At 36.0% G+C, this 22,563-nt stretch overlaps 1 protein-coding gene across 2 annotated transcripts in view; it reads right to left on the reverse strand.

Moving 5' to 3' along the window:
- dom (domino helicase) overlaps positions 1–22,563 on the reverse strand; it is an 896,769-nt gene that overhangs the window by 239,924 nt on the left and 634,282 nt on the right. For both annotated transcript variants that reach the window (XM_090388005.1, XM_090388004.1), the window contains 2 exons: positions 20,849–21,008; positions 16,161–16,444 (listed from right to left, as the gene is read on the reverse strand). In XM_090388005.1, the coding sequence (XP_090244131.1) occupies positions 16,161–16,444; positions 20,849–21,008 (444 nt within the window). The remainder of the gene's footprint in view (positions 1–16,160; positions 16,445–20,848; positions 21,009–22,563) is intronic.

The following is a 22,563-nucleotide window of genomic DNA, read 5'->3' on the forward strand; positions in this document are numbered from 1 at the left end:
TGCTGCGTTCCAATGCATTCCACGAATGTTCGATGGGATTGATATGAGAGAATTTGGTGGCCAGGGAAGTACACAAATTTCTTGTACTCCTCAAATCATTCCAGTACAATGCAGCCCTTGTGACAAGGGGCTATTTCGTCTTGTTGAAAGAGTCAAGTGTCATTTGGATACATGGTTGCCATGTAGGGCAAAAACATTGCCGAGGAAGGATGCAGTAGTGAGGGTGTGTTCAATGGGGATGAGGGGACCCAGCGGTGTCCACAAAAACATCCCCCAAACAATAATAACATCTTTGCCCGTCTTTTTTTTTTTTTTTTTTTTTTTGTGCAACCATCCAGTCTGGTTACAGCAATTCACCTGTTTGCCACTGAATATGCATCTGTCATTCAGCATGATGAATGGAACCTTGATCATCAGGTTCTCTCAAAAGGGTAAGAGAACCCTTTTGTTTCCTTCACCAAACTGGGTGACTTTCTCTGTACCCATTCCACCAGATCTACATTCTTCCTAAAATGAGGCCTCCAAACCTGTATACAGTACTCAATATGTAGCCTAACCATATCCTTATACAAAGCGATAATAACCTCCTTATCGTTGCTAGCAAAGATTCTGTATATCATTGACAAAACTCCATGAGCTTTCCAGGCAACCTGTTTGCACTGTCAGAGAATTTCATACCTGAATGAACAATTACCTCCCTTCCCCAGTCTATTTTCTACTATTCTGGATGTAATACTACAAAGTATTACATCCAGGGTGGTGGGAAATGAGAACTGCTAACTACATACAGTACCTTGAACTTGTCAATATTAAACTTCAAATGCCATTTTTCAGCCCATCAATTTAATTTTCCTAGATCTTGTTGCACTCACCATGTTTACTATCATTAACCACCCTTCCAACCTTTGTATTATCTGCAAATTAAGCCTGATATACCTTCATCAATATCATTAATAAACATTGAAAACAATGGGTCCAGCACTGAGCAATAGAAGACTCCACTAATAACATTATTCCATGAAGAGCAGTGTCATTTCATAGCCATTCTGTCTTCTCCCATTCTACCATCCAATTATCCATAGCACTAACTTGCCCTATGTAAAAGTATAGTGCGAAAGCATCAATAATACATAGCCAAATCTGAATGAACAGAATATTAGCAAAGCGGCATCATTTTAAGTTATACCTCATATTGTGAATAACTTCACAATGAGTTGCCATGATATTGCACTATACGAATGCATGATACGAATAAGTAACACTTCACCTGAGGAGAAGACTAAAGTTACTTATTCTCAGACGGATACCATCACCCAGACGGCACCGTTTCAGGACTATTTGGCTCTTCTTCGTTGGGTGGGTAGGTACCCGAGTGATACAATGATGGTAAAACAGTTATGAAGTATAACTCCACAATATGGAGTTATACTTCAGTTATTGATGCTTTTGCACTATACTTATACATAGTCTAGACTTTTCCATAGTTTGAGGCTTACGCCCTAAACGCTTTATACACTAACTTGCCCTTAATGCCATATTGATCCAGTTTGTACAGCAGCCTTGTATTTGCAACAGTATCAAAAGCCTTGCTGAAAACCAAGTACATGATAATAAAATTACTTTTTGTATCCAGTTCCTTGGTCAGATAAGACTGCCCCTTAACAAATCCATGCTGTGACTAAAGTATAATTGCTTCCTGTCTAGATGCTCCTCATTACTTCTTTAATCAGTGACTGCATTATTTTCTCAGGAAGAGACATTAAGCTAACAGGATTGTAATTACTCATGTCAACTTTTGAACACATTTTGTGAATTGGGAATACATTTGCATATCTCCAGTCCATAAGGATCTCTCTTGAATCCACAGATGCTCTCATAATTATTGATAAGGGTTTGCTTACTCCTTTGGTGCCTCCTTTAAATAATTGGATAGATCTCATCCATCCCTAGTGCTTTTCCTATGTTTGGCTTCAACAATTTCTATTACACTTTCCTTTCAGTTATCATGAAATCATTTAGCTTCCTGTTAGAGTTTGATAAACTTCTGGAATCCCTTCCCCTAAAGTATTCCTTGTGTGAACGTAGATGCAAAATACCTAATCAGTTTGTCAGCAACCTAATCAGGGTCAACAGTTAACCCATTGACACGAAATGGCCAAAGTTAATATAAGCACAAAAGTCTTTTCTGGTTCTTTCTATTCTTTGCCACAGAATTCCCATAATATTCCTTAGCTTCCTTAACTTCCGTTGTAACTTGATTACAGTCTGATTTATATAAACCATTGGCTTCTGTATGAGCTTATGTATTTGCTATATGCTACACCATGGGCTAAATATGAGAACTGCCACCTAATAGCAGCATTAAGCCTATATTGCTGGCTCAGAAGCCTATTCTTTAGAAACATTATATAGATTCACAAACCAAAAGATTAACAGTAGCCGCAGGCAGAGGCAAAAGTGATTCTTGCACTGCTTCTATTGTAATGAGCAGCAGCCTAGAGAGTTGCTGAGAGTCATTACAGAACAAGTAAATACATGGGCTGTGTTAGGGTAACTAAGGGCAAGAACTGCTGCATGTATATTTGCATGTACACTGACGTTAGAAGTATAATAAATAAATTTGATGAATTCGAAGTGCTAACCAAGGCATCAAAGGCAGATATTGTTGGGATATCAGAGACAGACATAAGCACTGCAGAATTGGAATTTGGGAAGTACAGTGTGTAGAGAAAGGACAGAGAGGGTAGGAAGGGTGGAGGGGTTATGCTGTTAGTTAAGAAACACGCAAAATCTAAGGAAGTGCATCCAGTTGACACGGGTGGACAGTGCAATGCTAAGTCTGTTTGGTGTGATATAAATACTAGGAAAGGGAAAACAAGAGTAGGAGTGTGTTATAGGCCCAATGACGCTGATGAGTACAACGAACAGTTGTGCAGAGAAATAGAATGGGCCAGTAAATCAGAATGTCTTGTAATGGGTGATTTTAGCTTTCAAGATATTGGCTGGAACTTGTGGGTTGTCATTTGCATGCTAGCAAGACTTTTGCGGATTAATTGGAGGATTATTTTTATACAGTAACATGTTCGAGGGGCAACCAGAGGGAGCAACACACTTGATCTCATTATCAGCGGTGATTATTCATGCATTAAGAATTTGCAGATAAAGGAACCTAGTGGTTCCTTTATCTGCAAACACTCTGACAGTGATCACAGTGTATTGAAGTGGGATTTATTTAAAGATGTAACTATCATCAAGGGTAAAAAAGGGAAGGGTTTTTGTTTTCGTAAAGGTGACTACAGTGGTCTCAGACAGTTTTTAAATTCTATAGAGTGGGATCAACTGATGATGTTACCAACAATGAATTGTAAATGGGAAGCCTTCTTAGAGGCTACTAGGCTTTTCATACCAACTAAGAAATATTTCAAGGTTCAGGCCCAAATGAATGTCAGATGAATTAATAAGGCAAGTGACAGAGAAGAAAAATGCATATATAGATTATTAGGCAACACAGAAGCCTATGGCAGATATAAGCTAGTCTGTAATCAAGTCGCAAAGAAGGTTAAGCAGGCAAAGGCAGATTATGAGAAATCTTTGGCAAAGGATGCAAAGAAAAACAGCAAAGCGTTCTTTACTTATGTAAACTTTAGAAGGAAGGGGATGAATCAGATTGGTCGCTTAACATAGTTGGTTCGACTGTTGATGATCCTGCTCAAGTAGCTGATAAACTGAATGAGTATTTTGCATCTACATTCACACATGAGGATTTATTCAATAACCGAGAGCGAATTTGTAATAACTGAGAGCAAAGTGGAGGAGAAATTGTTGAAGTTAAACATAAAAAAGGCACCTGGGGCAGATGGAATCTATCTAGTTATATTGATGGAGGCAGCAAGGGAAGTAAGCAAACCCTTAGCCATAATGATGGGAGCATCCTTAAGTGTCAGGGGAGACCTGTTAGTTTAACTTCTGTTCCGGGGGAAAATAATGCAGTCACTTGTTAAAGTTTTGATACAGGATCACCTAGACAAGACTGCAGTAATAGTTCAAATACAGAATATGTTTGTTAAGAGGAAGTCTTGTCTGATTAATCTGATTGGATACTATGATGTGGCCACAAAGTAACTGTTTGCAAAAAATAATTTTGATATCATATACTTGGATTTCAGGAAAGCTTTTGCTACTGTTGCACATGGACGACTGCTGTACAAATTGGAGTGGTATGGCATTAAGGGCAAGTTGCTGCAATAGATAAAGGGATGGTGGAGGAGACATCAGGGAGCTGTAATAAATGGACACTGCTCTATGTGGACTAATGTTATTAGTGGAGTTTCCCAGAATTCAGTGCTGGGCCCATTGTTGTTTTGTGTATTTATCAATGATATTGATGAAGATATATCAGGCTTAATGTCCAAGCTTGCAGATGATACAAAGGTTGGTAGGGTTGTTAATGACAGTAGAGACAGTATGCTACTGCAACAGCATCATGAAAAGTTAGGCAGATGGGCTCAGAAGTGGCAACTGAAGTTTAACATTGATAAATGCACAGTAATATGGGTAGCAGTAACCCAAGAGAAACATACCAACTGTGTGGTACTACACTCAGGGAGATGGAGAATGAAAAAGACCTGGGGGTAATTTTGCTGTCAGATATGAAGTTCTTTGAGCAGTGGAGACAAGCGGCCAGAGCAGTTCATGGAGTTTTGTCAATTATATATAGAAATTTTGCTAGCAGAGACAGGGAGGTGATTATCCCTGTGTATACGGCAATGGTCAGGCCACACCTTGAGTACTGCACACAGGTCTGGAGGCTTCATTTTAGGAAGGATGTAGAGTTGCTAGAACGAGTTGTTGTTTGTTTGTTATTTGGTTTTTAGGAGCATTAGCAACTAAGGCCATATTGCTCCGGGATATGCGGTGGTCATTCCCTGACCTTTCTGCATCCTCCGTATTTGGTGGTGACGGGCTCGAACCCCAGTCTAATCAAGAAGCGTGTGCTATGCACTGCTGCTCCTTCCCACCTAGCTACGGAGGCGCCTGCTAGAATGAGTACAGAGAAGGGTAACAAGACTGGTGGAAGGAATAAAGGGATGTGATTACGTTCTGCAAGATGATCTGATTGAGGTGTACAAGGCCTTGAATAGTTTGAGCAGGCTCAATGCTGATGGGATACTTCTGCTTGCTCAGATTAAGAACCTGAGGGGCCATAGCTTCAAATTGGAGAAAGATTTTTTTTTTTTGGTAGTTATTGGCACATTGGCTTCTGTGGCCATAGTGCACCTCCCAAGGTTTTTTGCAGTACTTTGATCCAAGCCTGAGGCGGGATTCGAACCCGCGACCTTTGGGTTGCCAGGCAGGCGCTTTACCCACCCGGCTAGCCCGGTCGGCATTGGAGAAAGACAGTTGTCGAATAGATGTGTGTATGTTTGCCTTTAGCCAGCGGATATTTGATTGCTGGAATAGACTTCCATCAGTTGTTGTCAAAGTTGACAGCTTTAATAAATTTAAGGCTGAACCAGATAAACATTTGGAGTGACCGGATGGATGAAATGGAAGGTTTTTTTTTTTTTTTTTTTTGTTGATGCTATATAAGCTTTCTTTCTTGCATCATATGCCTCAACTAATACTAATATGTATACATACAGTAAACCCTCACTAATCCGGTTACAGTTAATCTGGATGTGAGATAATCCAGATCGAAATATGAAAATTCTGTTCACAGTTCAGTACTTTGAAAGACACATGGGATTTAGGAAGGCAGATGAGTAACTCTTACTGTGCGATGACTGACTGTGCAGAGAGAGATGGAACATACATTACATTGTCTTGCATATTGTTCAATATCGTTGTTGACACTGAGTCGAATGGATGCAATTGCTTATATCACTTCATTTGCATACTTCTTTTTACATATATAGTTAACGTATTTTATATACAGTCGAACTTGGTTATAACAAGCATGGAAATAACGAGATCACGGCTGTAACAAGCATACAGCCATAATGATTTTAATTTACGAGTATTCCTATACAATCATACAATCACTAATTGTTATAACTAGGGTTTGGATTTTTATGACCTTAAAAATGTCAAAACATGATGAAAATATGTCATTAAATTTAACCAAATATGACCTTAAATATGACTAAATAATTTACCTTTACATACTGTATAAATGATAATATTTACTTTTTTATTCTTTTAAAGTTGTACAACAACTTGTTATACAAATTTCTAACAATATAATGAAAATATCACAATTTGCAAGGCTTTTTTTTTTAAATATAAACATTAAAATGAATTTTTTTAAACATACAAAAACAAAAATGTATAGGCTAGAGTACTAGGCTGCTAACACTTAAGTTGCTAAGTAATTTACCAACTTAAGTACAAGTCATGCATATTAAAACTAAATATGCATGAGCATTAAATTTGGAATGTCCATATATGGAAGCATTCAAAAATAAAAATTGTGATAGAACTATTACAGGTAATTAATTAATTTACTTAAATAAACTAAATGCAGCAAGGCATAATATTTAAGAGTTTAAGATTCTATATAATATTGAAATGATTAAATGTAAATTCCCATGGATTTTTTAGAAATATATTTTAAATCAATTTGATAAATAATTTGTCAATTATCGTAAGACAAAATATGAAAATTTTATGTCGACAAGTATAAAATATACTATTAAATATGATATTCTTTCGAAATTATGACTTAATGTGTAAAATATGAAATTACAAACACGCTTCTTGATAAGGCCAACTGTAAAGAATCTTCTGTATGCATGTCCGTAAGAGTAGAATGATTCTTCATCTTTGTTTGTTTCAAATACAAAAAGGCCGATTCACATTGATAGGTGGAACCAAAACAGGAATTTAAAAGTTGAGTGCATTTTTTTTTTTATATTTGGGTACTTTTCTTGGCAAACATATTTCCAAAACTCTTTTTCTGATAATCTGGCTTTTAGGAAAATATCGTTTCACAATGTAATAATTTTATTTTCAAGTAATATTTTCTCCATGTGAAAAATCGCAGTGATTTATTTTTTCTGTAATTTGTTTCTTATCTAAGTCGACATTAAATGGATAAGAAATATATTGAAAAATGTCTGCAATCGTTTTAAAATCACTGAATCTGGTTTAAAAATTTTCACCACAACATTCTCAATTTCAGAAACATATTTTTCACTATTAAATTCAAAAACAGGATATTTTTGCAAATGATCTTGCATATTTGCAAAATGGTCAAATTTTTTTGCCAAAAATTGACATTTATATGCAGAAATACTACTAATCATGTCATCCATATTTTTATTTTTTCCTCGTAATTCCAAATTAAGATCACTTAATTTACTGGTAAAATCTGCCAAAAAAGCCAGATCACACAACCATTCTGTATCTTGTAGCTGCTGATAATCATCTCCCCTTTGATCAACAAATTTTTAATTTCATTCAGCAAATTTCGAAATCTCTGTAGAAACTTACTCCGACTCAGCTACCTCACATCTGTGCGTAATATCAGATCTGGTTCTTTTTCATCGAGTTGCATTTTAAAAAGTCTCCTTCGAAGAGATTGTCCTCTGATGGAATTCACGATTTCGAAAGCGATGTCCATAACACTTTTAGTATTTAATCCTTTGCTGGCTAACACTCGTTGGTGGATGATACAGTGGTCACTCAAAAAATCTGGGAATTCATCATCCTTTTGGCACAAAAATGCAAATGAATTCATTAAGATGCCCCGTCATTGCTTTAGCTCCATCTGGTGTTACTGATACGAGCTTAAATAGTGGTAATTTAATTTAATTTTTTCAATAAAATGTTTGAATGAGTTAAAGATATCAAGACCTCTAGTTCTTTATTTTAACGAAACCATACCCATCAAATATCCACACATCAATTCCGCATGTTATTAAACTGTAAAAATTGATATGTATTTTGTAGTTTATTGTTATAATTGACTTTCATTGGTGATGACTGCTTCTCATATTGTCTTTCTCCTTTGTGTTCACTGTTGCCACAGACAAAAGTGAATTCGGCACACTACATGTTATTAATGTCTGGCCATTTTCAAACATCCTTATTATTTTAATTTTCTGATCCAACTCGATCGCTTTCCTTTTCTTGATAGATTTACTAGTACCACTGTCACTTATTCTCTTATTCAGCACCATGATAATGGTCAAATGAAAATTTTCTGTAAAAAACTTCATAGGGTTAAGGCAAAAACTCACTATTATCACTCCACGCGAGCTCATATTTTACTAAAGAGCATTTCTGGAGGTCACTGTCAGTAAACAATAAAAACAATTTGCATTTTCTGGTTTATTGGGCTTTTTCTGTTAGGGCAATTAATTATAAATGGGTAGTAAACTCGATCTTATTCATTTGTGATAATACCGATAGCTGGAATTCTGTGGATTTTTTACGTTATTATAGTGAAATGTGTCCCCCTTCACTGAAATCTTCACTCATATAAATATATATATAAATAACATAACGTAAGTCGGGGATTTACTGTATCGAAAAGTGTTCAGCAACCTACATAAAAAGTATGGTGATAGATAAAAAATGAAAAAACTTACCACGCACTACCTGCGTCCAATACGATGTTTCCCTTTATTTTTTCCGATGTCGATTTTAAATCTAATAGCTTCCCTTTATTTTTTCCGATGTCGATTTTAAATCTAATAGCTTCCCTTTATTTTTTCCGATGTCAATTTTAAATCTAATAGCTTCCCTTTATTTTTTACAATGTCGTGTATGGTTTGGTCACCAACATTATAATGGTTCCTTAGAGATTTAACAGATGCACCATTTTCGAACTTTTGAATAATTTCAAGTTTTTGTTTAATTGAAAGCACAACTCTTGTGTTTGCCCATCATTTTCAGGATTTCTAAACAAAAAAAAAAAAAAAAAAAAAAAAGAGAAAAAGATCAAAAAAAGAAAAAAAAGTTACTATTAAAAAAAAAAAAAAAAAAAAATCCGACATCCCTGACATACATAACAAAACAAAATTTGTCCTTTTGCGGTGCAATGGAACACAACAATCAACACAATGCACTAAAACAAATTAAACATTTGGTCTCTTTTTTTTTTTTTTTTTTTTTTTTGGGCGGCAGATACGAAGACAGTGGGGGTTGCAAGATAATAGGTACACTAATCTTCCAATGACAACTTATAACACCGTTTCTTGTCGTTTATTTACTTACGACTTACAAAACATCTGTTTAAACCTATTCTATTTATTACTTGAATTTTATGACTTATGGTTGTTTTTTTCATTTATTTGGAATTGAGAAGTGCCCCAGTCATTCAAAAGTCTGCTGTATATGATATATAAAAATTCTTTTTTGCATCCAGTTCCTTTGTGACCAAATCATAGTATTCAATCAAATTGGTAAGACAAGACTTCCCCTTAACAAATCCATGCTGGGTCTCTGAACTATAACTGCAGCCTTTTCTAGATGATCCTGCAATGCTTCTTTAACAAGTGACTCCATTATTTTCCCCAGAACAGAAGTTAAACTATCAGGTCTGTAATTACTTGTGTCACTTTATCATCCCCCCCCCTTGTGAATTGGGGATACATTTGCACATCTCCAGTCCGTGTGGACCTCTCCTGAATCCAAGGTTGCACTCATAATTATGGTTAAGGGATTGGGTACTTCCTTTGCTACATATTTTTATATAACTGGACAGATCCCATCCACCCCAGGTGCCTTTCTTATGTTTCACTTCAACAATTTTTCCTCCACTTTGCTCTCAGTTATTACAAAATCATTAGCTCTCTGTTAGTGTTTGATAAACTTCTGGCCTCCACTTTCCCACAGAATTTATCGTGTGTGAATGTGGATGCAAAATATTCAGTTTGTCAGCTACCTGAGCAGGATCATCAACAGTCGAACCATGAACATCAAATGGACTAATTTGAGACTTCTTTACTTATAAACTAATAGTTTATAAGTAAAGAAGTCTTTGTTGTTTTTCTTTGCATCCTCTGCCAAAGATTTATCATAATCTGCCTTCACCTGCCTAAACTACCTAAGTGACCTGACTACAGATTATCTTATATCTATCCCATGCATTTTTCTTCTCTGTCACAAGTTTCATTAGTTTATCTGACATCCACTTAGGCTTAAACCCTGAACAGTATTTCTCAGTTGCTACGAAAGCCTAATAACTTACATGATTAATTCCTTGAATGCTCCCCATTTAGAATTTGCTGTTGGTAACATCATCAGTTGGTTTCATTGTATTTAATTTAAAAACTGAGACCAATGCAGTCAACTTTACGAACACAAAAACTTCCCTTCCCTTTACCTCGATGGTAGTTACATCTTTTTAACTAAATCCCGCATCAATACACCGTGATCAATGTCACCTACTACTACTACCTAGTAGTTCCTTCATCTGAAAATTCTTAATGCATAAATATTCACTACTGATAATCATAACAAGAGTATTATGAGTGTGCAAATAACCAACACATAAGTTCCAGTCAATATCTGGGAACTTAAAATTCCCCATTATAAGACATTCTGATTTACTGACCCACTCTATTTCTCTGTACAATTATTCATTGTACTCATCAGTCATTAGGCCTCTAACACACTCCTACTCTCATTTTTGCTTTCTCAGTGCTCATGTCACACCAAACTGACTCAAAATTGCACTGTCCACCCATGTCAACTGGATGCACTTCCTTAGATTTTGTGTTTCTTACTAAACAGCATAATCCTCTTCCATTCCTACCCCATATAACCCAAAATAACAATTCTGCATTCCTTTATCTGTGTGACACCACGTCTCTGATATCCCAATAATATCCACCTTTGATGTCTTGACCAGCATTTCAAATTTATTTATTATATACCTAGCATTGGTGTACATGGAAGAATACTTGTACCTGTTCTTACTCTTAGTTGCCCCAACACAACCCATGTATTTACTTGTTCCACGATGACTCCCAGCAGTCCTTGAAAACCTCACTTTCCAGGCTGATGCTGATTCTAATAGAAGCGATGCGAGAATCATTTTTATCTCTACCTGTGGCTACTGTTAATCTATTAGTCTGTGAATCCTCCCAAGCTAGCAGTTTTCTGACCCACCTAAGACTGCCTCGACAGCATCAGGAAATATTCTTGCACCCTTTCTATCTAAGTGTATACCATCCTTGTAGAAGTAGTCTCTCCTATTAACATGCATAGAACATGCTGAGAAAAATTATCTAATGAGTCTTGCAGAATCTCTCCAAGGCCGAATTGATCAACAAAGCTCTCATCAATTTGAGCAAGGGAAAGAATGAAATCAGGGTTGAGCTTATTTAATCCATTCAACGACTTAAACATCACAATCAGATCACCTTACAGGTGCCTAATCTCCAGACACTGCAATCTGCAAAACTGAAGCCTTTCTTTCGTAAAGAGTCAAGAGATTGGTGAGGTGATCAAAAAAGGTGGTTGTTTGATCATCTCACCAATCTTTGTAATATGAGGCCTCTAGATCTGTATGCATACTCAAAATGTGGTCTAACCATTACCTTGTACAATTCCTGCTAGCAAAATTCCTTTATATCATTGACAAAACCCCATGAGCTGTCCTAGCAGCTTGTCTGCACTTCTCAGAGAATTTCATATCTGACTGCACAATCACCCCATGGTCCTTTGCGCTTTTCACTACCATGACTGTAGTATGACACAGTTGATATATTATTCTGGGGTTACTGTCACCCATATGCAGCACTTTGCATCTGTCAATGTTAAACTTCAGTTGAAATCTCATCCCATCTGCTTAATTTTTCTAGAACTTGTTGCAGTAGCATACCCTGATTATTCATTAACCATACTACTAACCGTTTTATTATCTGGAAACTTAGACATTAAGCCTAATATACCTTCATCAATAACATTAATAAATATAGAAAACAATAATGAGCATAGCACTGCACACTCGGGGATTCCACTAATAACCTTTCTCAGTCTTTTCCCTCTCAACCTTCCCTTTTTCTATATCAGTAACGTGCCCTTAATGCCACACTTCACCATTATTTACAGCAGTCTTTTATGCTTAACAATAAAAAAAGCCTTCCTGAAAATGAAGTGCAGTGGACCCCCACTTTACGATATTACTCCGTTTCAGAAACACCATTGTATCATGAAAATATCATAATGTGAACCCAATAACACATTATTTTTTGGTAATATTGTTCCGAGACCTCAGAAGTTGAAAATTTCGCTATATAACTAAGCTATTTATCTCTCTCAAAGTTGACTTTTATAATGGAATTAAAAATAAATTCATTAAAGCACAACATAAAAAACCACTTCAACTAAAGGATGCAAAAATAAAACACGCGACCAGCATGTTACAAATGCTGCTATTGGCTGAGAGGAAGGGCCACGTGGTCTGGTCGGAGAATCTCAAGCCCATCCCATTGTAAAGTGAAATAAGTAAGCACCGGTTAACATGATGACCGAGGCGCCTCCATAGCCAGGTGGGAAGGAGCAGCAGTGCATAGCACACGCTTAGCATCACCACCAAATACGGAGGATGCAGAAAGGTCAGGGAATGACCACCGCATATCCCGGAGCAATATGGCCTTAGTTGCTAATGCTCCTAAAAAAAACCAAAATAACTAACTAACTAACATGATCACTGGTTGGTAGAATCAGCCACTTTAATTTCAAAAGACCAATTCAAATCATTAAAATGCGCTACACTTTCATCGTTATCATATGTTCGGTTATAAGAATCAATTTTGAATGCCTTTGTGATATTTTTCTAAAGCAAATTTCTGGAGGTCACTACCAAAAAACAATAAAAATAATTTGCAATTTCTGGTTTATTTGGCTTTACTGTTAGTGCAATCTATAATTATAAATGGGTAGTAAACTCGATCTTATTGCATTTGTGATTATACTGATAACTGGAATTCTGTGGTTTTTACATTATTATGGTGAAAGGTGTTTCCCCTTCCTCTTCAATCATATAAAATACATAAATAAATTTTCAGAATCGTCTCTTTATTTCTACTTTTTAAGCTTCGTAAACTTGTTACTCCACATCTCACTTGTGTTAGTTGCAATTTGTGTGCTGTGCTGTGTTCTTTGTTATTGATTGTTTATCTTTTTTACTGTTTTAAATTCCCCCCCCCCCAAATGTCAGTGAACAGAAGTATCAATTAATTAGTATACATTAATTAAGCTATGTACTTAGGCATAGATTTATTTTTATTTTACTAACCTGTGGAAAATATTTTGCCAATTTTCATGTATTATTTAGTTTTGATAATTGGTAAGCTAATAAAGTGTAAATTTTTGCTTTATATCTTTACTTTTGAAAATAAATGGGCCTGTCATTCTGGATTCCATAGTTTAAGGATAGATGAATTCTATATAATCCAGAAAAAGTTTTAATAATAAATGACATGAAGTTTTCATGGTTAAACGGACCCTTTCATCAGCAAATTCTAACGAGATAAAGACGTTAGAGACAAAATTTAACAGATACAGAGTTGTGAGTGTAGTGATGCATGTATGGATATGTGATTAAACATTCAAATACTAGATTGCACGGACATGTGTGGATTTGCTGTTAGCGTTTATCCAGTTTCAAGATAGTTGCCTCCAAGATTCTCCTGTGCTTGGAGCCATTCCAGCTAAGATGAAGCTAGGCGCACTGAGCTTTCCAGAGTGAGAATGGACCTGGCCAATTGTGGCTATCCAACCCACATATTAGACGAGTGCTTATTGCAAGCGGAAGAGCTCATGATCCACCCAAGACTGTCATCGATGCACGACAATATGCCTACCTTCCCTACTATCTGGGCATGTCGGGCCAGATTTCAAAAATCCTCTGGGAATACCGCATAAAATGTGTGCAACTACCCGGTAGGTTTGTTTGTTTGTTTGGGTTTTATTGGCGCATCAGCAACTGAGGCTATAATGCGCCAAATACCGAACCGGTAGGAGCTTGCGTTCTCTGGTTTCTAATGTGAAGACTCCGGTAGGCCCTTTTTTTGCGAAGCAGTGTGGTATACCACATAACTTGCAAAGATTGTGGCAGCTGCTACACAGGAGAGAGAGAGAGAGGGAGAGAGAGAGAGAGAGAGAGAGAGAGAGAGAGAGAGAGAGAGAGAGAGAGAGAGAGAGAGAGAGATCAAGATGCCTTGCAGAGTATGACAGGTCAATTCGCCTTGGTGAGACTGACCAATTCACAATCGCGGAACACTTCTGGATGACCCACCAGGACCTTAACCACAAGTGTGATTATGAAGTGATTGACAAATCCCGACACTTTCACCACTGCCTCTGGCTAGAGCCGCTTAACATTTTGTGCAATTCAAGAACCATGAATAGCTGCAAGGGCACGAGGCCACACTCTATCTTTGAGGGAACTATCTTGAAACTGGATAAATGCTGGCAGCAAATCCACACACGTCTGTGCAACAATCTAGTAGTTTAATGTTTAATCATGTGTCCATGCACTGCATGCACAACTCTGTATCTGTTAAATTTTGTCTCTAACATCTTTATCTCGTTAGAATTTGCTGATGAAGGGGTCCATTTAACCCTGAAAGCTTCATGTCATTTATTATTAAAACATTTCTGGATTATACGGAATTCATTTGTCTTTACTTTTATAGCATGTGGATAATGTTCCTCCTATTTTCGCTTATTAGAATTGCCGTTTAATACAATTAAAATTCAGTTGGCAAACGTGATCACAATGACTGGCACCGCTTACTACATATTATATATGTAGTAAGCGATATTTTATTATGGAGGTATTTACAAATACCTGATCGTAAAGTGATTTGATCATAAGTAAACCAATCGTAAAGCGGGAGTCTAATGTATATGATATCAAAATTACTTTATGATATTCAATTCTTTTATTAATGCATCACATCACAGTATATCCAATAAGATTGACAATAAGCACTTTATGCATATATGCTGATGCTCATGAAAACAATCAATGAACATTATAACTGCAAAAATTATTGAGCATATATTAAAATACAGATGGAAGGGGGGGGTTCTTCCTAGAGCACTTGTAGGATGGTTGATATATGCAACTGCATAAACATACAATTTTCTCCTTACTAGCATTCAATACTGTATATAAATGTCATTTAAATATTAAATTACATGAACAACTAATTAATTTATAGAATGGAAAAATTACTACGTATATCTGATTTTTTATTTTGCTTCCATTACAGAATATAGACAACAGTTATTGCTTTTTTTCTCTTTCTAGTGTCTCCCCTGCCTCTCAACCAGAACACATATCAAAAGACAAACAGGTAATGATAGCGGGAACATATTTCTTAATTAACTTTCCAACAGCCATGAATAACCTCTTAGTGTTACAGAGGTCACTGAATGAAAATAAAAAAATATCTACGAGATCAGTATCAATGTAAATTTCGGTGTTCCTCAATTATTGCGATTCCTTTCAATCTGCATCATTAATTGGTTTGTTAATGAAGACATTTGAAGTAATAAACAAATAAAATTTAAAAAAATCATTAAACTTAATGTACGCAATTATTAAAATATTAATTAAAAATTAACAGGGTCTTTCTGTCCAATTCTAGCAATGTGCTACTTTCACTTGCTTCAGGAGGAGTTTGAATAGTTGATGTGTACAAGGTGATATAAACATTATGAGCACCAATAACAAAGAACAAGGGAGTTTTGTTTGCACAAGTGTAAACAAAGGATGTTCACAAAAATAGAGCCACAACAACGAGGGAATGTGGAAGTATCATTTTCACAAGTGCTGCTCTCTGCTATTCTTAGCAGAGAGCAACACTTGTTATTGATGCATATTAATTCCCATAGCAACAAATTATGCCATGCCCAAAGAAGGGAGGAAAGCTCAAACAAGAACAAATGCACATACCTCAAGTTTTATTAAAAAAATATTTAAAAATATGTTTTTCAATATTAAAAAATGTATCATTCACAGTTGTATGTATATAACACTAAAAATATATGGTGGCATTAAAAAGTGGACAATACTGAATGGTTTCTTGCTGATAAAGATTCTAAAAATGTACCACACTGGGAGAAAGCATGCTCATATGTGTTAAGGGATGGTAGTGCTCATTCATGGGTTAATGAAGATTACAGATACTTACTTGTAAAATTGCCCAATCTTCGTGGATCAGCCATTCAGGACTATCCTGCTGGGTATCAACTGTGGGTTTATTGACTACTATAGGAGTAGGTTTTAAGGCACTCAGTCCAAGTACTAGTGGCTTTGGGAGAATAGGCCCACACATACTCAAGCCTTTAACCTTTTGAAGTTTAGCTTCTCTACGCATTTTTAGAATTGCTGCTGTTGGACGGTCAAAGAGAGATCGAGGAATATGCACTAAATCATGTTCCTTTCTGACCTTCTGTTTACGTGTTGCAGTAACATCTATTAGTAAAGAAATAGGACAATAATAAGAATAACAAAAACATGAAAATCCCCCCGCAAAAAGTAATAAATTTATGAATTATAAAAAGATACACTATATAAACAAATACCTGCATGTTTCAAAGAATATTTTAGTGATACAATTTTTAATAATACACTATATAACCAAACATCTGCATGTTTCAAAGAACCTTTTATTGATACAATATTTAATGTGTTGGCCCACCTCTGGCCTTAAGTACAATATGTATTCAGCAGATTGGTTTGATTTGGTTTGGTTTAGAGTTTTTTTTTTTGCATCAGCAGCACTGGCTGCTGTTATGTGTCCACAGTGGCAATTGAATAAAAACAGTAAAAAAACAAAAAACAAAAGGCCATAAAATATTATAGTAATCCATGGAAAATGGTCACTATGTGACATAATAAAAAATAAAAATCATCAAAAAAGTAAAAAATAAAATAATTTTATTTTAAATCAAAATAAAAAATAAAAATCATCAATCATCAAATCATTACAATATAAAAGTAATCATTAAAATAAGTTTATCAATTTTAAATAATTAAAAACAGTCAACACATGGTAACTGTCAGAAGGTATCTTGGCTGAGTGTATATGGCTCAGTCAGATGACTAAAAGTGGTAAAAGATAAGACATTCATATCTAAAACGTGGATATTCAATTAAAATATTGTTGAATTGTTAAATAGGTGTTGCAGCTCTTGCACAACGGATGGCCATCAGACCTCAGCAGGAAAGAATGTGTAAAATGACTATGTCCTATGCAAAGGTGAGCTAGAACAATTTCCTCTGATTCCTGCACAGACTACTGTAGATTGCCATGATTGGATTAATGGCTAAATCTGATACAGTTTGTTTGTGACTCATCTGTGCCATGACTATTGGCCACTGGGAATATAATATATTATGTATTACATATGCAGTCTGTATAGGGAAGTGGCGACTGCTCTGGGATTGTGCTGATCTGGCCACAGCATCTGTCAGATCATTACCTTGATCTCAATGTGGCTAGGGATCCAGAAGAAATGCAAGTCAAATGTAGATTCATGAAGGAAATACAACTTCTATTAAATCTTTGATAGGACTGCATGAGGATTATATCTCATCCTGTGATAAAGCCTGTAATGCACCTGATCTGCCACACACCTTTAATATCATTAAAAAAAATAAATAAATAAATTATCACTTTTAATGTAGTCCAAGGCATGGTATCTTCTCAGATACCATGCTATCTGGGAAGACTGTAGTGGACCTACAGATGATTCAGATTTCGAGCCATCAGTGAAGACAGGCATGGATTCACAGCAGCCACCTTGATGGGCAGCATAGAGTTGTGGGCAGACAGAAGGTGAAGTGTTGGCCTTCCCCCCAGTTTTTAATAGAGAAGCTGCATGATGGTGCATTTGTGTACAAGGGTGGAAGGAATTGTCTTTATGACTGGGCAACATCGTCTACTCTGACATTATGCTCTCTAAGCAGTTCTCAGACATGAATATCAAAGGAAGAGTTGACAGTCTAATGGATAATACAGAGATTTTCCCATCATTGCTCAAAAATGGAAGTCCAGGTAGGGTGGTCTGGAAGGGATTTTAGTTAAAAGTATATTTTAGCAACAGAGGTGGTTCAGTTGTTTCATCTTATAGACTGGAGAGGAGTCTATAAAATGAAGCAACTGAATGTTCCAGCAGTGATGTGGATAGCCTGATGGTGAACTGGATCAAGCAATCAAAGCTGTTTCTGGCTAATGGGCACACTTTGGACCCATAATTTAATTTAGATCAGACAAATACATAACAGAGAGAAAATAAAGTACAGTAGTCTGTTCCCCAATTATTATATGAGATGGCACAATAGGAGATTCAGGCATTTGCACACTTTATCCTCAGTTGATGGATATGTGGTAGGAATGTCAACTTATTATTGAATACAAGCACCAAGAATTTTGTCTCATCCCAAATTAATCCTAGACTCCAGCTCTTCCACAGCAAAATTAGCAACAATAGCACTAACTTGGGGTTTATAGCGTGGTTCATAGCTACACTGTAAACCTGCTTGGGCAAAATGCCCTGATACAACATAATTGTTTTGGACACAATTATACACCTCTTACAGATGTTCTTGATACAGGAATACCTCACATAGTGAAATTAATTCGTGCCAAAAAAATACTGCGCTACGCGAGGTATTATTAGTATGTATTCTAATGTAATGCATTCCGACAATTTGATTATATGGGTCGAGTTGCAAAAATATATAAGTGTTTGTTTGATGCACACGAAGTTCTTGCAAAAAAAAGAAACTAAAATGATAAAAATTAAAAATATTAGTAAGTACAGTAGAAATGATTTTTATTGCAGTATGTACATACCAAAAGAATATGTACTGTATTTTTATTTTTAAAAATAACTGATCAGCTTAGTTTGCACAGTTTTCTTCTTCTTTTTATCTGCATACATCTCTTTATAACATCGAATGTCATTTTGCAATGCCTGCCTTACTTTCATACCTCGTTCGATGTTTGGATCAAGAAGAACACTCAGCGCCATTACATTTCTAATGTATAAATGCTAGCAGAGTCCGTATATAATGGGAGTTTCGACAACAGTCAGAATGGCCTTGAATTCATAATGCATTGGCCTACGTGCTGGCATTATAATACATACATATCAAATGTATTAGTGTGTAACGCAGTTAATTTTTTTTTCAATTTGTAAACCACGCTATAGCGAAACCCGCGCTGTTCGAAACCACGCTACGTGAGGCATTCCTGTACTCAAAGGGGTCCTATCTCTGAGCACAGTATGCTGTTTACAATGACATCAGGACACACACACACACACACACACACACACACACACACACACACACACACACACACACACACACACACACACACACACACACACACACACACACACACACACACACCTCACTCCTTGCTCAATAGAGAGGCACATCGAGAAAACACCACATCAAAGGACATTGTTACTTTGCAAGCCTCAAATAATTGAGAATGGACAAAATTAACTATCTTTATTATCTTTGATAGTAAAACCTGATTGTTCACAATAGGGAAAGTTAATTTGGCTAAATATTTGGAGAGTGCACAAGTATTTGTGGGTGCCCACAAACTACAGAACTAAGTGGCAACCTTGTCTTATGAACATTTGGTATACCACGAAGTCTATGCAACTGAAAGAGCCTGTGGCATACATCTTTCTCATCATCAATCCTGCAGTACTCTATTCACATGGTGAATAGAGTTCTGCAGGTTTACTAATCCAACTAAAGGATTTCTGTGGGTTTGCACATAATTTGTCCAGTCATAGCTGGATACATATCTTATAAAACAAGTAAAAGAAAGGTACAAAATCTTATTAAAAGGCATTGATCTTTAAAACTGTAAGGCGACCACAACATTTTGGTACTTATTGATATCTCACTGGTGGGATGCTAGGCACCTCAAGTGCAGCTTCTGACAACACAGTGATAGTAAAAACTCACAAGACATAAGATGATACAATTGGGGTACCTTTACCTGTCTTTCCACAAATGAGGCACCAATAAGTACCAGAATGGCCATTTGGGACATTAGAAAAACTAAAATTATGAACAATAAACTGCAGGTATTAAAGCAAAGTAACAACTGTTGGATACTGAAAATGTATTTAAATTCCAAAGCCGCTACAGGTGATTTGAAATGAACTCATTTTGAATTGTCTTTCATTTGACAGTAGAGCAAATGAACTACTAATTTATTTGCTATTAGGGGTAAAGGTAATCATTCCATTATATAAAACTTGTTTATATACCTTGAGGATTGTCTCTTGTTTTGGCGGATCTCATTTTTGAAAGTATGTGGATTGCTGGAAAAGGTGCAGTAAAGTTAACAAGGTATGCATATGTAAATACTTCTTTACACCAGTGATTAACTTGTATAAGGTTGCGCGCACGCACACACACACACAGAGAGGCTTGAGACCAAATGGTCGAGTGGCTCATCATGATTGTAGTATGTACAGATTTGAAAGTTTAAATAAATTAAATAATGGTGGAATCTTTTTTTTTTTTTTTCTTGGGTGGGCAGGTACATAAATTAAGTACATAAAACTGGATATACAAAAAAAGGTCAACTGTTAAGAAACTTATCACCTAATCATGCGAGACTTGAATCTGGAAAAGTTTAGTAAATTTAAGGACGTGTTTGACGGATATCCAGATGAAACCAGGTGACTTCTTTTCTTTCTTTTTTTTCCCTTTTTTTCCCTAAAGGCCAATGCTAAATATGCATGGCTTCCTTGCATTTGCTTTAATTCATATTTATATCAATTTGTATACGGTAACAAACATTTTATTTTAATTTTTGAAAAAAAATATTTTTCCTACCTGTTATATTAGGGTCTACTCTCAGTCGTTTGACCTCTTTTTTAATATACACTGGAGGTAACTGAGATTCTGGCATGAGAGACTGTTCATAGAGAAAACCCATACTATAATCAATATAAAGATCATTTTCATCCTGAGGAGGTGTAGGAGGAGCCCAAATCTGAAAGCCACAATAGCAATATTTATAAAGTATTCATTAAAAAAGGTGAAAAGTGGCTCTAATAAGATGTTAATTATTTAGCTATGTAAAATAACTTCATAATGATATCTTAAAAAAAAAAAACTTTCTTGTGGATCAAATTTCAGTTTTTTCAGTTTCAATTTCAGTTTTTGCTTCAAAATAATTACTAGTGCTAATTACTATTTGTTTATGATATGCATGTTCTCGGTAAAATTATAAATAAACATTGTTCTGTTTATTAATTAAAAATTAATTAAAACCTTGTGTTAGTTTTCATGAAGTTTGGTATGCAAACATCACCAGAAAATTTTTTTTTATCTCCTCAAATAGGCCTCTGAGGTTGGGTATATTCATATTACACGTTCTTAGTGTTTTTTCACCAACCTTTCATGAAATAAAATAAAATAAAATAAAATAAAATAAGATAAAATAAAATAAAACACAACAAATTCCCGATAACTATATTTACAATAACCTGTATTTACAAAATTAATATATACGTATTACAATATTAAAAGTATTAAAAACACAAGATTAAAATGCATTAAAATATACTAAGTTAAAAGCGATAAAATTCCGTAGCTTTCAAAGGCTCCCGCCTTCTTCAGCAGTATTCTCTATTATTCAGTACACCTTTAAATATCAGCAGGGTAATGGTAGACATCACATGTTTTCATTCTCACGTGTTCCGCTCTCTTGCATTGTGGAACCGGAAGTGGCTTGAACGGAAGTCGTACGGAACCGTTCATCCTTTTTTAGGATAATAGTCTCTAAAAGGGGGTGAATCCGTACACCCCTATCCCTATTAATGTTGGTTGTAGAACTGATCCGCAAACTCTCAAGCCACTTACGGTCCCAAAACCTATGCGCCCGATCGGTGATAGTGACATCGTCTGGGGAGATCTGGTGCTGCTTCTCCCAAAAATGCTCGGCCACGGCGGACTTGCCATACTCCGCATTCCTTATTGCTTTTTTGTGTTCCCCCAGACGATCTTTGAGACGACGTTTTGTCTCGCCTACATAACATTCCCCACAATCCAGGCATCTAATATTATATACGACCCCACTAACATCCTCTTTTTGAATGGGGTCCTTAACTTGAGACATAACTGTGCGCAGTCTTCGTCCCGGAAGCTGCACACAGCGTGTCTGATATTTTCTAAATACTCTAGTTATATAATCTGTCAAGCCCGGATAATAGGGAATGTATGCAGTAGATACTGGTATAAAAGATTCATCTCTCCTCTGATTTTCATTAATAAATTTATCTATAATCCTCTGGGGGTAACCACATTTAGCAAGATCCGCCGTGACACGTTCATACTCTGCTTTCCTATCATCGGGGTTACTGCAATGTGATTTCGCTCTATTAATTAACGTTCTTATCACACTGTTCCTATGATGGCTGGTCAGGGCTGAATCATAATGCGTATATTGCCCTTTACACATCGTTTTTCTAAAGACTTTTGTCTTTAACTGCTGGTCTTCCCTACAGACCAACACATCCAGGAACGGGAGAACTCCTCCATCTTCA

Source organism: Mastigoproctus giganteus, chromosome 13, assembly GCF_048544385.1.
Source record: "Mastigoproctus giganteus isolate SK-2022 chromosome 13, ASM4854438v1, whole genome shotgun sequence".
NCBI classification, from domain to species: domain Eukaryota; kingdom Metazoa; phylum Arthropoda; class Arachnida; order Uropygi; family Thelyphonidae; genus Mastigoproctus; species Mastigoproctus giganteus.